This window comes from Xyrauchen texanus, chromosome 28 (genome assembly GCF_025860055.1).
Source record: "Xyrauchen texanus isolate HMW12.3.18 chromosome 28, RBS_HiC_50CHRs, whole genome shotgun sequence".
NCBI classification, from domain to species: domain Eukaryota; kingdom Metazoa; phylum Chordata; class Actinopteri; order Cypriniformes; family Catostomidae; genus Xyrauchen; species Xyrauchen texanus.
This window is the reverse complement of record NC_068303.1, coordinates 20,157,627-20,174,885: the sequence shown is the minus strand read 5'-3', so window position 1 is coordinate 20,174,885 and position 17,259 is coordinate 20,157,627. Positions and strand designations below refer to the sequence as shown.

The 17,259-nt window shown below is 37.6% G+C and overlaps 1 protein-coding gene across 1 annotated transcript; it reads left to right on the top strand.

Annotated features, from left to right (window-relative positions):
• The first annotated feature begins 986 nt into the window (after positions 1 to 986).
• Positions 987 to 8,175, top strand: LOC127622088 (uncharacterized). Its single transcript, XM_052096019.1, has 12 exons — positions 987 to 1,379; positions 1,919 to 1,980; positions 2,060 to 2,257; positions 2,392 to 2,482; positions 2,770 to 2,831; positions 2,920 to 3,120; positions 3,302 to 4,132; positions 5,948 to 6,188; positions 6,272 to 6,329; positions 6,872 to 7,020; positions 7,237 to 7,297; positions 7,457 to 8,175. Exons 1-12 carry the CDS (start codon positions 1,311 to 1,313, stop codon positions 7,531 to 7,533), a joined length of 2,100 nt encoding a protein of 699 aa, XP_051951979.1. The 5' UTR covers positions 987 to 1,310; the 3' UTR covers positions 7,534 to 8,175.
• The last annotated feature ends 9,084 nt before the right edge of the window (positions 8,176 to 17,259 follow it).

Genomic DNA, 17,259 nt, shown 5'->3' with positions numbered 1-17,259 from the left:
AAATATTTTAACAAGATTAAGGGTTGGGCATACCATGCTGAATAAAACTTAAAAAATAATAAATAAACATTCAACAGGATTGTGTGAGCAATGTGGAATAGAGTCAGTTGGGCATGTTATTTGTGTCTGCCAAAAGTATTCTAATTAACGAGAAACAATGAAAAGGGAACTTAGAAAGGTGGGAGTGGAAGAAATAAAGCTTAAAAATATAGTGTATTTCATTATCTCAAGAAAACAGAGCTGATTAAGAGAATTTAGTTTTTTTTTTCTCACGAAATGCAAGAGGTCCTCGCTGTCGCTGCAACCTGCAGCACGATGACGTAGCTGTATTACCAATTACGCTTTGTTGTGGGGACTTATTTAAAGACTTTCCCGCCAGGCTATGTTGGAGGTGGAAGGAAAGGAATCATTCGTGCCTTTTACTCGACCAAAGACTTTGAAGGTTATACTGCTCAGCAGACTGCTTCATCAGTGACGGCAATCACTATAGCCCAAAGGACAATTTATAATGATCACTTTAGTGACAAGCGCTTGATCTGTCTGCTGTGATCAGTTTGTATATTAAACTTAAAATCAGTTGTTGTTTTTTTGTTTTGTTTTTAATGTACGTACATGTCACTTGTCATAAATGGTCACTTTAGTGACAAGCGCTTAATCTGACTGCTGTAATCAGTTTGTATATGAAACAAATCAGTTTTTTAAAAAAAAATTTTAATGTACGTACATGTCCTGCAGACACTGAAATAAAAATAAAAATATATACTTGTGGTGACAACATGCTATTAATCCATCAAATTTAGGTTTAAAATCATGCGATTTAAAATGTTGTAAAATGAACCATCCAGTACGTATTGGACTATCCAGCTACGTCATCGTGCTACAGGCTGCAGCGAGGGGTGTCTCACGAAATGGGTAAACGCTGGTCCACACTCCAACACAGTAGGTGGCGATAATGCTCCTTAACGTTAACGCCATAAAACCGAAGAAGAAGAAAAAAAGCTCACAATCCCAGAGAACACAAGCAGTAAACGTGGTCTGATTTCAGCCATCACGTGGAAAGGGATATAATTCACTGAAAAACTTGCTTTTAAAGGGTTCTCTTTGTCACCAATATCTCTGAAGTTCGACGGGGGTGTTAATCTCTCATACTGCCATTCACGAGAAGATACTTACATCTTGAGTAATTTGAAGTGTCGAGCATTACTCAAAAACATATTCCAGCAATGTTTCGTAAATCCGATTTATAATAGATCTACATATACTCGGTGTGTTTTTTTTCCTCTTCGTTTTCTTCTTTGATAAAGACAGTCATGGAAAACAAAAAGAATAAGTTCGTTTGGATGAAAAAATGTGTTCTCTGCCCCCAAAACTACGGACAGGTTGGTTTAACTATTCTGTCTCACAAAATACTGTTTTCATGCAAGAATGACAGGACAGTACTGCATTTCCCTTGAAACAATGAATAATTGACAGTATGGTTCCAGGTTGAGTAAAAACTTTATTTTTCAGGGGCTTTAAAGGTATACAAAGACATCAAAATGACGTACTGCGTTGATGTACTTGCTTTATCATGGTTTAATGTATTATTTATTTTAAATAAGAATTACATATATAATGTATATGTAATTCTTGCATTAACTGCATTATGTTCCAAATCCATTTGATCATATATATTGAAAGTGAATGGGGGCAAGAGCTGACAAGCTTCAAGCAGAAATTAAGTCATTATAAATAGTGTTTACCCCAAAATGAAAATTTTAATTAATCATTTACTGCCATCCCAGATGTGTATGACTTTCAACACAATCAAAGATTTTTAGAAAAATGTCTCCACTCTGTTGGTCCATACAATAAAAGTGAATGGTGATCAGAACTTTGATGGTCCAAAAAGCACATAATTTTTTTTTTTCCCTCACAGAATATGGACAAACATATGCATAGTTATGCTCACCATCGGGCAGTTGAGCAACTAAAGGGCAGGTACGGAACTAAAATGCATGGATTATAATATGGTTCTTTGGAATAAAAAGTAAACTATGAAACCTTTTCTTTCTTACAGTGAACAGTTGCATAACTGTCAGGCATGTGATGCATCCGTGGTTGGACTAAAGCTATACAATAAGCATATTGCCACTCTTGAGCACAAACGTAATCTGCGCAAACTCCAGCAGAGAAGATGTGACAGAAAAGGTCTTCAAGTGGATTACAATAGTGAACTTAATGATCTTAAAGCCCTTTATGACAAAAAAGAGAAAAAGTAAGCACAATATCATAGCACACTTTTCAGAAATCCAGCTGTATGGTGAGTAAAACATGTTTTTTTAGGTATAAGGTTTGAGTGGATAAATTACTAATTGTTTTCTTTTTTTTTTTATCAAAATAAATATTTAGTTTTGTCTTGGATACAAATAGCCATCCATTTAGTGACAAACAAAAAGATCTGGAGAGGTGTTTTGTCTGCTGTCATCGTTTTCCTAAACAGGTTAGTCATTTGGTGAAACATTGGTTTTTAAGTGCTAAAGAGCAAAATAAACAGTACCACATTTCTTTTTAGAGTATAAATCTAAATAAGCTTTCAGTAAGTTAAAGCAAGCAAACAAACAATAATAAATACCTGTTTAATGATTTAATTACAGGGCTGTGTGTCTAATGATTCACTACATTAATTATTGCATTCTCAAATTGAACATTTTATGAAACAACACAATATGGCTATGGATAGGCCCTAGATCTTTTCTGTCATAATTACATTCCTCTTTGATTTCACAGGAATTGGACAAACATATGCACAGTTTTATCCATCATCAGGCAATTGAGCAACTCAAGGGCAGGTACAGAAAATAATATAATAATAAAAGCATTGATTCTCATGTCTTGCGTAAAAAGTTCAACTTAATTGTACACTTTTTGTTTTTACAGTGAACAAGTGCATAAATGTTTGGCCTGTGATATGGTTGTGACAGAACTATGGGAGTATAAGAAGCATATTGCCACTCATGGGCACAAAAATATGCTGTCAAAACTACAAAAGAGAACTTCTAGTGGAGAAAATCCAGTGGACTACAGTGTTGAATTTGATGATGAGTTTAAAGCCCGTTGCGCCAAAAGAGACAAAGAAAAGTAAGCTTGTCGGCTCATACTCAAGACATGTTGTTATTTGTTTAACTGCATATTGTTGATTGACTAAACTGTGTTGATCATGATTGAATGGCCTTTTTAAATGCATTTGTCAATGATTTTATCAATAGCCATAGGTGTTTGCTGTAAGACACTAAGTGCTACTTGTTTACTTTCTTGTAAGAATTCGGAAAAAGGAAGAGAGAAAACGGAAGTGGAAAGTATCAAAAATGGCAAAATTTAAGAATAACATGATGAGAACAAGCAGTGAGGACTTCACAACTGACCATATGCCACCATCTTGCAACCTCATCTCCTCTTGGGAAAAGTTAGAACAGAACATTTCATCATCCAGACAGCTGAACTGCAAATTGCCAAAAAGGAGACTAGAAGTCATTCCTGATATGGAAGGTTCAAATTGCCCCCTTGTGAAAAGACCTTATGTTGAGGTTACATTTGAGAATCTGTCTCAAGAAATGTCTGCTTGTACTACATATCCCTCTCTTAATGGAAATGTATCCAATGTGTGTACAGCTGAAAATGGACTTTGTGCCTCTGCTGAGCCTACGTGTGCTCCTGAACTGGTCCAAGGAAATGAGTGTAACATTTCTACAATGCTTGGGACAAATTGTAAATCATTGGACATTCAGGGTCATAAAGACAAGCACGTCAAGCAAAAAGGATGGCCAGTCAAACAATCCATGACCCATCTTGGCCCTGAGAATAATAGAGGGGAGGCATGTTCAAATGATGTCGTCTCTGCATTAAAAAGCCATAAACAAGTACAGCCATATTTGAAGTTACAAACTGTGGATATATGCACATTAGCAGAAGCTGATGAAAATGAGACCGTTCCTTCTGAAAATAAACAAGCTTCTCCTGCTGTTCTAAGGTGCTCCTCAAGCCAGACAGAGATCATTAAGCCCAACTTGAGAACAGCAAGGGGGTTTTCTTCACTACAGTGGAGCAAGTGTCTTCAAACATCCAAGAGCAACTTGGAACAGGGCATTTTCAGGTAAATTAATTATGAATTTCTTACTCATTTACTAATGCAACCTGACCAGTTCCACACCAGCCTTTTTCAGTACTTCACTGGTTCATTTACTCACCCTTATGCCATCCCAGATGTATAGGATCTTCTTTCTTCTGCAGAACACAAAGAATTTTAAAAGAATATCTCTGCTCTTCAGGTCCATAAAATGCAATTGAATGGTGGCCTGAACTTTAATGCTCCAGAAAGCATAAAGTCAGCATAAAAGTAATCCAATGGCTCTAGTGGTTAATTCCATGTCTTCAGAAGTGATATATGTGTGGGTGAGAAACAGATCAAAAGTTAAGTCTTTTTTTTAACAATAAATTCTCCCTGCTTATTTGATGGCTATGTGCACAAAAAATGCAAATCGTCAAAAACAAAAGAATGTGAAAGTAGAGATTTATAGTAAAAAAATGTATTCAATATTGATCTGTTTCTCACCCACACTTGTCATATAACTTCTGAAGAAATGGATTAAACCACTGGAGTCTTATGAATTATTTTTGTGCTTAATGTGCTTTTTGGAGCTTCAAAGTTTTGGTCACCATTCACTTACATTGTAAGAACCTGCAGAGCTGAGATATTCTTCTAAAAATCTTTGTGTTCAATCTTTCTGTAGAAGAAACATAATCGTACACATCTGGGATAGTGATGAGACAATTTTAATTGTTGGGTGAACTATCATTTTGAGAGGTTTGAAGTTGGCCCCTCATGAAAATTCTTTCTCTGATGTGTCTGAGACTCATTATTTTGTAGTATGTATTAAACAAGCTTTTAAGGATAGAGATAAAGAGCTTGTTAGCATCTTTAGGTAGTCATTAAAATAAAATAACTGACCTTCGATAAAGACCAGTGAGCGTTTTTACATGCATACCAATACGCTGATGCTACCAAATATCATCTTATAAAACCAGTTTTACGGATTTAAATGCAAACCAATAAACCAGCAATACAAAAAAAAGCTTACATGAAGCTACATGAATAAACAGGCATGCGCATAAAGCTCGCACACATAGGATAAAGCGATAAGAATGCCTACAAATATTTTTTACGTGCAACGCAAAATCAGGGTGTTAATGGCCTTGCACCGATAAAGGAAAGCCATTTAATACATTTACATGACCACACACTGTCGGCTTATTAAGCATAATCAGTGTAAAAATGTGCATGTGTTTCTCAATCCTTTCCTTAAGTACCACTAACAATAAACATTTTGTAGGTCCCTTTTATTTAACACAACTGATTCTACTGATTAGCAAATTGATCAAATTAAGTATGTCAAATGAGGAAGACATCCAAAATGTGTAGTATCGTTGGAGCGAGTGCCGCAGATGGTAGCGCACTTGTCCAGGACACATATGCGAGCTGTTGGCTCACAGGAACCTGTGTTCAATTCCAGCTTGGGTCATTTTCCAGTCTCCTTTCCCTATCTCCTGCTTTCCTGTCTGTCTACACTGACCTATTAGAAAAACAATAATTACAAATTACAACAAACTTTATAAAAATGTGTAGTGTTTGTGGTATTCCAGGAAAGAATTGGAAAACATTGCTTTAGATCAGTGGTTCCCAACCCTGATCCTGGAGGCTCCCAACTCTACACATATTGGATATCTTCCTAATGAAACGCACCAGACTGGATTCAACTCATTAGCTCATATATAGAAGCATCATGACCTGAATTGGGTGAAGATAAGGGAGATATACAAAATATGCAGTTTTGGCAGGCCTCCAGGTACAGGGTTGGGAACCACTGCTCTGGATCACCTCCTTAATTTCTCTTTCACAATTTCCTTTTAGAAAAAGCATTCATGTAAAAGAACCATACGTTGCTCCTGTTCCATCTATAACTTCGCTGGCTGAGATGTTTGAGAGCAGAACTTCAGAAACCTACAATACAAATGATTGCCAAATATTAGAGAACTATGAAGAAGTTCAGCCCCATTATACATTGTGTGTTAAGAATGACGCAGAACTGGAGAACCACAACACCTTTGGAACTGTCTCCAGCAATCTCTGGCAAACCAAGAGGACAAAACGGGTATGCAAGTTTTAGAGAAAAGTTGTAACGTATTTTGTATTCTCCATTGGATGTATAGGTTTTATTTGTTCAATTTGATACAGGATATTTCAAATAATGCTCATCGGAGTCTGAAGACAAAAAACGCGACCTCTAAAAAAAGTGAGTGTTCACTTCTTACAGCTTTAATTTGTGTTTTTTTTTATTTTTATCAAAGTGTAGTTCTATCCTCAATTAATGGGTGGAAATGCAAACTTAAAGCTGAGGTGAATGGGTACATGGTTAAATGTAGGACATTACACATTGTTAAAGTATGCATGACTAAGAGGAGGGCGGGGCCTGGCCTTGACGTCATGCCGGGGGATCCCCGGACTGAGGAAAAGGAGGGAGGAGTTTGACGAGGAGGAGGGCTCCCCTAATTGGGCTAATCAGCCGAGGAGTGTGAAAAATGCAGCGGAACACAGCAGTTCGGGAAAGAGAGAGCCACTTGCAGCTGCCGTGTGTGTTTGTGTTCTGTGTGTCTATTTGTTTAGGTTCTTAAATATTATTTTGACCGTTCAGCCAGTTCCCGCCACCTCCTTTCCCAACCTTTACCTTGTTACATCATGATTTATTTGATAGATGTTAAGCTGATAAAAGGATTGAGTGCTGATTTTATCTTTTAAGTCTCATGATGTTGATTAATATGTGTATATGATTTTTAGAGCAACTGGATGAATTAATGACACTGTCTTTGAGAGAAGAGGAGCTGAATAGCTCATTTGAGAATGTAGGTGAGCAGCTACTCCAGGCATACTCCACCCTGCAGAATGCCTACACAGAAGTTCAGCATCTTCTAGCAGTTAAACAGCAGGTATATGACCGCTTCATTAATGTAAGCTGTTTCATCTTTAAATGTTTTAGAACCTGTACTTTTTCATTTAATTTCCAAATTCCTCATTGGTTGTGATTGTAGCTATGCTAAAAATCTTTTTCTAAACCAGTCTTTTTTCTGTTATCCCCACAATGTTTTGTGTAGCTATCAAGTATAAACAAATTAACCTAACAATCATACTTCTCTGGTTGTCAGGTGTCCTCCGATATGGCGGTTCTCAGGACAAAGCGCATAAAGATCCTAAAAGACTTGAAGAGTAAGAACTATTTCAGTATCTTGACAATACTTTGAGTGAGCTCATATAGAGGGCACAACAATTTTCCCATTGAAGAAATACTGTTCTACTCTGTTTCAAATGAATGTCAGATGATATTTATAATCTTGCTATTATATTTGTGAATGTTTGTTTTGTCAGATACCAGCGATTCTGACACTTCCGTTGGTGATTGTTCCACTCACTCAGACCAGCAAGAGGCATTAAATGCCTCTTGACGACTTCGTGAACATCAGAGGAAAGATTTCTCTTGCATGCCCACTGCAGCTGTGTCACAGGACTCACTTCCAGTAGTAACCAGCATCTTGACTGTCCACGGCTTTCAATTTCCAGCACAAAATATACCTCTGCAAGCTTGTCATCTGAGAGCGTGGCCTACATTGTAAATCCAATGATACACCAAGATGAGTGCAGTGCTCTACCTTAGATTAACCAACACTTGCCGAGAAATTTTTAAATTTTCCGTTCATAAAAACCTGTAGTTGTGCATGGTTATTAAGTCTCCAATTATTAGTTGTGCACCAATTATTGTTTTTCGTGGCCCAGGAAAAGACTGTATATTTACACATTTTTGACAGTGGCACACCTTGTACTGTAGTATACAACAGATCATTCCATTGACACTGGAGCAGGGCTGTGTTTCCCAAAAGCATCTTAAGCCTAAGCAGATTGTAGAAACCTTTGGTGCCAATGGTTTCTGTGATCAACTTAAACTTGCATTGCTTTTGGGATATGCAGCCCTGCTCAGTAAATTCACAGATGAGTAAGATGCATCTTTGTACTTTGATCTTAAACATTCTTATGAACACTGGTACACATTGAATTATGAACTGGGTTGATCAAATTCTGAATAAAAGTATTTTTCAGTTCACTTTGTGTTTTACTTATGCCTTTTGGGCTTCTCTAATATGTGTGGAATAATGGAGACTGTGTAAGTTAAGTTCTTTATTGGTTAAATATCTTCCCTACCTAGATTTTATTAAGATGGAATTGGTAGCAGTTATCATTTCATTGATACATCACAGCATATTTAGATTTTTGACAGTTCTTTATTTGAGCATGCCAATAGCTTGAAGTGAATCTCACAAAACCTGAAAAGAACATGCTGAGGACACATTTTTGACAATTTTAATGAAGAAAAGTCCTACATGCATTTTGAAAGAAGTGGAATAGAAAAATAGGCCGGTGATGTTTTTGTGTTGTTGGGGGGGGTATGTACTTGTGGTCAAAGAAATAAATAATCAGAGCCTTTTACCAAAATAACTCATGTGTCACATACAACTGTCCTTCTAAAGTCAGACTCAGAAAATGGAAAACCAACATTAGTAGGGATATTTATGGTCATATTAGAATGTGTTATTATGCCGGACCTTTTACAGCGGTAAAAGACAACTGGGTGTCTGTACATAGAAATAAAGACCATTGTCTGATTGTGAGACTAGATGTGCCCAAGCACTAAAAAGCGGACACAATAAACATCGCTGTCTAGCTGTTGGACACAACCATCTAGGTATTGAGCAGATCTAAATGTTTTCCGATACTAATGTATCGATATATCAATACTCACATAAAAATATCAACACAAAAGTTTTTTACTAAACTAGTGATTTTATTATGTCTTTACCATGAAAACTATTGCATTTCATAAGTCTCAAAGTGAAAAAAATAACTAGGCCTATATATACAAATGAAATATGTTTGGATTTAATTCTTAAATCAATGTATTTAATCAATAAATATGATTATCATAATAAATAAATTATGTTGGATATATTCTGTTTTGCTACATCCATCCATCCATCCATCTTCAACCGCTTATCCGAAGTCGGGTCGCAGTGGCAGCTGCTCCAGCAGGGGGCCCCAAACTTCCCTATCCCGAGCCACATTAGCCAGCTCTGACTGGGGGACCCCGAGGCGTTCCCAGGCCAGTGTGGAGATGTAATCTCTCCACCTAATCCTGGGTCTTCCCTGAGGCCTCCTCCCAGCTGGACGTGCCTGAAACAGCTCCCTAGGGAGGCAGCCAGGGAGCATCCTTACCAGATGCCCAAACCACCTCAACTAACTCCTTTCGACGCAAAGGAGCAGCGGCTCTACTCCAAGCTCCTCACTCTATCTCTAAGGGAGAAGCCCATTTCGGCCACTTGTACTCGCGACCTAGTTCTTTCGGTCATGACGAAATGTATTGCTACATTTTATTGTTTAATATCATAATTTTACTATTTACAGGTATTTATATTGATTTGTTAAATATGTTCTAAAAACTGGTACTGTCTCTTTAAGGGCACCCGGTATTTCAGTACAGCAACCGTTTATGTCCACGTGTTAACGAGAGAGAGACCCGAATAGTGCTGTGCCTGATTAGAATTCAAATGCTGACTATAAAGAATAGAAATGGTATTAAAAGAGACATTATTCATTGACAAAGGGTCGCGTGGATCTCGTCTTTGAAAACGCATTACACTGAACAACTTGCCCGCTGCCCCCCTGGTTGCCGTGTCTGTAGCAACTCCTCCCTACGAAGAGTCGGGATCTACCACCACGCCACTTCGCACATGTGACCTAAAAGCCCCTGTGGTGTATTTAGCAACTTTTACCTCCCCCTCTCTGGGCGGGTGTGGTCTCCGCAAGGTCTTTTCCCCCTGAAAGAATAGGAAACTGGGTAAGACCACGATGCGTGTAAGGGGCCCAGACGTTTTGCTCTATGCAAGAAACATAGAGAGAAAAGAGGCCCGGCTAGGCTCGGCCCGTTCCCATGTTGGCAAGCATCGCCTTGTTCCCCTTAACTATAAGGGTTTCCGTCGACTTAATGGGGCATTGGGGAAGGGTACGTGCAGTCTGATACAGCTGGTCGTTTTGGCACCTGCCTGCTCCTGTGTCAGCTGTGTACACGGCTGAGCGCATGGTGTGATTTAAATTGGACCCCTAGTGTCGCTTCTTCGACACAATGTCGAAGTGAGCGACAGACGGGGAATGTCTAGGTTACGTATGTAACCTCCGTTCCCTGATGGAGTGAACGAGACGTTGTGTCCTCCGGGCCACGTTGCTAAGCCGAGTCACTGTTGTGGCCAGACCATTTCCGGCTCCTCACAAAGAATGAAACAGACGCATTTCCCCGCCTTTATACCCGTATGTCCGGTGGCGGGACATGCAAATTCTGTCTGCCAAATTCTTATGGGCCTTTTTTCATAGATCAGAGGTATATTCGCGCTCAAGAGAGACCGCTAGTATCGCTTCTTCAACTCAACGTCTTGTTCCCTCCATCAGGGAACGGAGGTTACATCCGTAAACTAGACGTTTGATATAGAAATGTATTTAAATATATTAATTTGATTAACTTTTTTTAATGTAAAATTTTAAATCTGTTAAACGATCAAAAATGATCAGTTGTTAATAAATTATAAACAAAAATAGATGTCTGATGATTTGCAGTGTAGGCCTATAAATAAAAAATTTGATGTCTTTTAAATATAATAATTTAAATATATATTTAAATCATAAGTCTTTCAGCTTGATTAATTGCTCTGAATATTAAGCAGCATTGACTTATTAAAACATTATTTGTAAATGTGTATGCCTGTAGTGAGTGTGGACGATATATCTTTTTCCATGAGTGTTTCTTTGCTACAACAAACCATGGACATCAAAAAAGAGAAAGGATTTAGTAACCTCAAGAGCACCAAACTTAAACAACTGAACACATGCTTAATCTGCCATTAATGACAAGGACGGGTTAGTAATCTTTTCACTGACAAGACAACCTTTTTCAGAAATACAATCTTGAAAGACTGCTTGATCATGATTGTGCTTAGATGCATGTTGTGATTTCTAATTGACAGTTCTTCCACTCTTAAAAATGTTTTATAGATGTTTGTAACAAATTATGAACATGTTCTAGACCTCTTCAAATTCAACTCTTTAATTTAATATTTGTTTCCACAGTATTTGGACAAACATGTGCATTCTCATGGCCACCATCAGGCGCAACTAAAGGGATGTTATGCAGGGCGGAGCTATTGGGTGGCTACCATGGACCGAAGCCTGGCCATCCCATTGGCCACCCCACTCGCAATTGCTGTTTTAATCATTTTTTTTTTTTATAACTTTTTGGCACAATTCAGTTCTTTAGAGATGAAATCATCTCTGTACAAATATATAAACTTAACATGTGCACACACCAAGGCCGCCGCACCTCTCTGTCCCAGGTGTCATTATATCCACTCCATCCCACAGTCCGATGATATAAAAATGCTGCCTGAACATTTCTGTGCCACCACAGACTGATTGCTTGCCCCTGCCTGGTCACCACTTTGAAAAACTCCTGGCTCCACCCCTGCAGATATGGAAGCAAAAAGCATTTCATTGTAATTTTTTGCTCTAGAATTAAAAGTTAAAAAACAGGAAAACATTTTCCTTCTTGCAGTGGAAAAGTGCAGAAGTGTTGGGCTTGTGAAATATCTGTGACGGAACTAGAGCTAAACAAAAACCATATTGCCACTCATGAGCACAAATGCAATCTGCAGAGACTACAGGAAAGAAGATGCAAAGGAGAAAGTCAGGTGAAATACTTTGCTAAACTTAATGATGATCAACGGAAAGCCATTCATATCCAAAGAATCAAACTAATGTAAACTTTTCAGCTCATAGACCTACAGTACTGTGCAAAAGTCTTAGGCACATAACATGTTTCACAAAAAAACATTTATCTTAAGATGGTTATTTATATCTTTAGCTTTAGTGTAATAATTGGAAATAAACTCCAAACATTACTTTTGCAAATAGAATAGAGTAGAATACAAGAACAGGGAGCCCTGCAACAGATGGCATGGCCCCCGCAGAGTCCCCCACTGAACATGGAGTCAGTCTGGGATTACATGATTTTTTTTTACATTTTCACATTGATTTTTTTCCATTGGGATATCATAAAATCCTTCATAATCCTTCTAAGACATGAACCAAACAGAGGTGAATTGCAATATTACAAACTTTTCAGACAAAAAGATAAAGGTACTGTGTACGTGACAAAAATCCTATGAAGCATTGCGAATAACGTAATCAAATAAAAAACTTTAAAGTTGTTTATCAAAAAAGTATTTAGATTTTATTTCAAAAACTTTTTCAGCCATCTGGGGCAGTGGTGGCTCAGTGGTTGAGGCTCAGGGTTATTGACCAGAAGGTTGGGGGTTCAAGTCCCAGCACCACCAAGATGCCACTGTTGGGCCCTTGAGCAAGGCACTTAAATCCAGGTTGCTCTGGGGGAATTGTCCCTGTAATAAGTGCACTGTAAGTCGCTTTGGATAAAAGTCTGCCAAATGCATAAATGTAAATGATCTGAGTTCCATTTTCCCCATTCATGTCTTCCATTGTCTGTTTATAATATTCTTCATGGAAGAGTTGTAAGCCATGAACCAAACCAACCAGGTGAATAACAACATCACAAACTTTGTTTTAAGGAAAAAAGTATTTGAAAATCGCACATAAAGATCCCATGAAGCATTGCAAATGATGTAATTGATTAAGAAATTGTGGGAATATATAAAACTATTGATTTTAGGTTGTTGATTATAAGTATAGAAACTATTGATTTTATGTTTATTGCAAAATAAACTTAAAATACGATTTGGGATAAATTGATAATCAGGATTTTTTTCACTTAGAATAAAGATCACGATTCTAAAGAAAAATGCTAATTTCAGTGATTTATAAAACCTGGACATACCTGGACAAAGTAGCATATAATTTACTAGAGGTTCTGACAAAATGTTCGCTGTTTCAATCTATGCAAAAATGCAATAAAGTTGTAAATCAAATATATACATTTAGAAAGTCCTAAGTCCATATCCTAAGTCCTAATGGCAAAATTAATAAAAAGAAATTTAACATGTTACTCACAGGCGAAGTAATTAACGAGCAGAAAAAAGCTTCATTAACAGTTCTATGTTAACTTGGTGTTGCACTTGTAAGCAAATATGCAATAAAACACTGTTATTTTACAAATAAAATAATAATAATATGAACAGTTTTCATTTAAATTAAAACAATGAGCCCTTCAGTGTTTCTCTTGTAAAACTTGCTTCAAGCTTGTAAAGGAATTAATCAAGAGCCAGTAATTAAATAGAGAACAGATTAAACAATGCTTTAAGTGTTATAGCAACAGTAGCAATTAAACATTTAAATATTATAATAAAAAAAGCATTAAAAAAGGCAATTTAATGCAAATGAAAGTACTTAAATATTTGACTCTTTTTACTGTGTGATTATTAGATCTATATTAATACTGATCTGATGCAGTAAGAGTGGCTGAATGCCTATAACAGACAGCATGCAGCTTATATACATTTAGACATCGCACAAAACATTTTGAAGAATTTGTCCCGTCTGCTTATAGGCCTACATTAACGGCTGTTTGCTTTAATACCTCATTAAGACAGCACAGATTTAATCCCATCTGTTTACACTGGTAATTCATTAACAGCTGTGTTTACATTAATATCACCTCAAAGATGTATATTTTGATTAAAAACAGTGCAGGAGTGCTACATTCGTCACAAGATATACAAGTGCACGGTTAGACACATGCATGTGAGCATTTGAAAGCAGCCGGCTGTGATAAAACAGCACACAGGTGGTGAATTTAGTCAGATCTTGGCAATGAGGTATTGTTGTAGCATCGGTGGCTATTAAAATATTGAACTGAACAGAGATTGTCACACTTAACTAACTGTGGCTGCACCCTGCAGTTTGTAAAGCACTGTGCTGGACAAACGTCTTTGGCCTTTACGTCTAAGTCTATTCAGCATCTCTTGAAGGAACACTGTGTTTTGTAGATGTCATATAAAGTTTAAAAGGTCAACATTTAAAAATCCATCTTAAGTGAATTTTGAATTAAAATTTGACCGCATTACAAAGGCATGCCATGGGAACATAAATACAGGTCCTTCTCAAAAAATTAGCATATTGTGATAAAGTTCATTATTTTCCATAATGTAATGATAAAAATTAAACTTTCATATATTTTAGATTCATTGCACACCAACTGAAATATTTCAGGTCTTTTATTGTTTTAATACTGATGATTTTGGCATACAGCTAATGAAAACCCAAAATTCCTATCTCAAAAAATTAGCATATTTCATCAGACCAATAAAAGAAGTGTTTTTAATACAAAAAAAGTCAACCTTCAAATATGTTCAGTTATGCACTCAATACTTGGTCAGAAACCCTTTGCAGAAATGACTGCTTCAATGCGGCATGGCATGGAGGCAATCAGCCTGTGGCACTGCTGAGGTGTTATGGAGGCCCAGGATGCTTTGATAGCGGCCTTAAGCTCATCCAGAGTGTTGGGTCTTGCGTCTCTCAACTTTCTCTTCACAATATCCCACAGATTCTCTATGGGGTTCAGGTCAGGAGAGTTGGCAGGCCAATGGAGCACAGTAATACCATGGTCAGTATACCATTTACCAGTGGTTTTGGCACTGTGAGCAGGTGCCAGGTCGTGCTGAAAAATGAAATCTTCATCTCCATAAAGCTTTTCAGCAGATGGAAGCATGAAGTGCTCCAAAATCTCCTGATAGCTAGCTGCATTGACCCTGCCCTTGATAAAACACAGTGGACCAACACCAGCAGCTGACATGGCACCCCAGACCATCACTGACTGTGGGTACTTGACACTGGACTTCAGGCATTTTGGCATTTCCTTCTCCCCAGTCTTCCTCCAGACTCTGGCACCTTGATTTCTGAATGACATGCAAAATTTGCTTTCATCCGAAAAAAGTACTTTGGACCACTGAGCAACAGTCCAATGCTGCTTCTCTGTAGCCCAGGTCAGGCGCTTCTGTCGCTGTTTCTGGTGCCTGTGCACGGTGGCTCTGGATGTTTCTACTCCGGACTCAGTCCACTGCTTCCGCAGGTCCCCCAAGGTCTGGAATCGGTCCTTCTCCACAATCTTCCTCAGGGTCCGGTCACCTCTTCTCGTTGTGCAGCGTTTTTTGCCACACTTTTTCCTTCCCACAGACTTCCCACTGAGGTGCCTTGATACAGCACTCTGGGAACAGCCTATTTGTTCAGAAATTTCTTTCTGTGTCTTACCCTCTTGCTTGAGGGTGTCAATGATGGCCTTCTGGACAGCAGTCAGGTCGGCAGTCTTACCCATGATTGCGGTTTTGAGTAATGAAACAGGCTGGGAGTTTTTAAAAACCTCAGGAATCTTTTGCAGGTGTTTAGAGTTAATTAGTTGATTCAGATGATTAGGTTAATAGCTCGTTTAGAGACCCTTTTCATGATATGCTAATTTTTTGAGATAGGAATTTTGGGTTTTCATGAGCTGTATGCCAAAATCATCAGTATTAAAACAATAAAAGACCTGAAATATTTCAGTTGGTGTGCAATGAATCTAAAATATATGAAAGTTTAATTTTTATCATTACATTATGGAAAATAATGAACTTTATCACAGTATGCTAATTTTTTGAGAAGGACCTGTATATATTGCAGATTTGTTGTCATTTAGAAATGAGATTCCGTGGGTGACTCGAGATTGCAATATTTTAATCATACAGCTCTAATATTTACAAATATACAGGATAAGTATAGTTTCGTGGTGAAGGGAAACGGACTCGATTAAGTCATTCGCAGTGCGTCATGGGAACACGTGGTTGCTCCAAGGCATACTTCGCTGGTTTCCTTGGCTGTCGTTCTCTGATTGGTGGATCTTTCTCTGCTGTACCATGGATAATGTAGTTTTTTACCACTATCAAATATGATTTTTAAACAATGAAGTTGAAATAACTCAGACGGATGGGTTTGACGGATGCATATGCCATCGGTGAACAACCTCGGAGCTCACTTCGTCTGTCTTTGAAGGTTTTATGTTAGTGTTCAAAACCAGTTCCCCAATAAAAAAATAGGATTTTTACTTCTGGAATCAGACTTTTGTGCTGTATTGTAGTCCGATTATTGTATATACATGACATGCCTGGCTCCAGCTATAAGATGGACAGTTAGAAGAGTGGTTGCCAAAGTGTCCCTAACTCACGTTTGGGGGCCTCCCTTTGTAGTTGGGCATGATACATGAAGGCCTAAGCCAAGAGACATTTGAGTTATCTAGGTCTGTTAGTCTCACTTCGCCATAATTTGACTGGTACATTTTCAGTCGGACTGAAGCGTTTACATGACATTTTAAAAAGAAATCAAACTGGATCTTTTTTTAAATATGAATATCTACTTGCTCTAATAATATGACATGCCCTGAAGTATTCAAGTACCGTTGTTGTACTATTTGAAGATCTTTTCATGAAAAAGTTTTAACTCTCTTTAATTTTTTTAAAAAATGTAATGGCTAACAATAATAAAAAAAACATCTGATTTGATTAAAATCCATAGGGGCAGATTCACTGAGAATAAATTGAGCCTGCTAAAAGAGCAAACGTGGTCACAAAATCGCTGCTGGATGCAATATGCATGCGCAATTTTGATCTTGTGGTCCTATTCTAAGAGCAATATAGCCGAGGATGCTGCAAACCACCGTATCTGACCCATCCTGCCAGGACTAGCAGCTATCCCGCTGCCCTTTTTGCCATTGCAAAACATTTAGAAATAATTGGTTAAAGTTTTTTATATGTGATTGACCCGATTTTATAATGTTTTTTTTTTTTTAGCATTATAGTGTATAATAGCACAAGTCTGATTTTATGTCTCCAACACAATGATTTAAGCACTGGAGTCTTATGGATTACGTTTATGTTGATTTATGTGATATTTGATGCTTAAAAATTTTGGCACCCATTCACTTGCATTGTGTGGACCAAAAAAAGCAGAGATATTCTTCTAAAAATCTCCATTTGTGTTCTGCTGAAGAAATAAAAGTCATACACATCTGGGATGGCATGAGGGCAAGTAAATGTGGAGAGAATTTAAATTTTTGGTGAACTATTCCTTTTTAACAAACG

Bases quoted from the DNA above. Each gene is read 5' to 3' on its own strand.
- LOC127622088 (XM_052096019.1), top strand. From the start codon at position 1,311: ATGGAAAACAAAAAGAATAAGTTCGTTTGGATGAAAAAATGTGTTCTC. The intron at 6,189-6,271 runs GTATGCAAGTTT...AATTTGATACAG, and splicing joins AAACCAAGAGGACAAAACGG to GATATTTCAAATAATGCTCA. The intron at 7,298-7,456 runs GTAAGAACTATT...TTGTTTTGTCAG, and splicing joins GATCCTAAAAGACTTGAAGA to ATACCAGCGATTCTGACACT.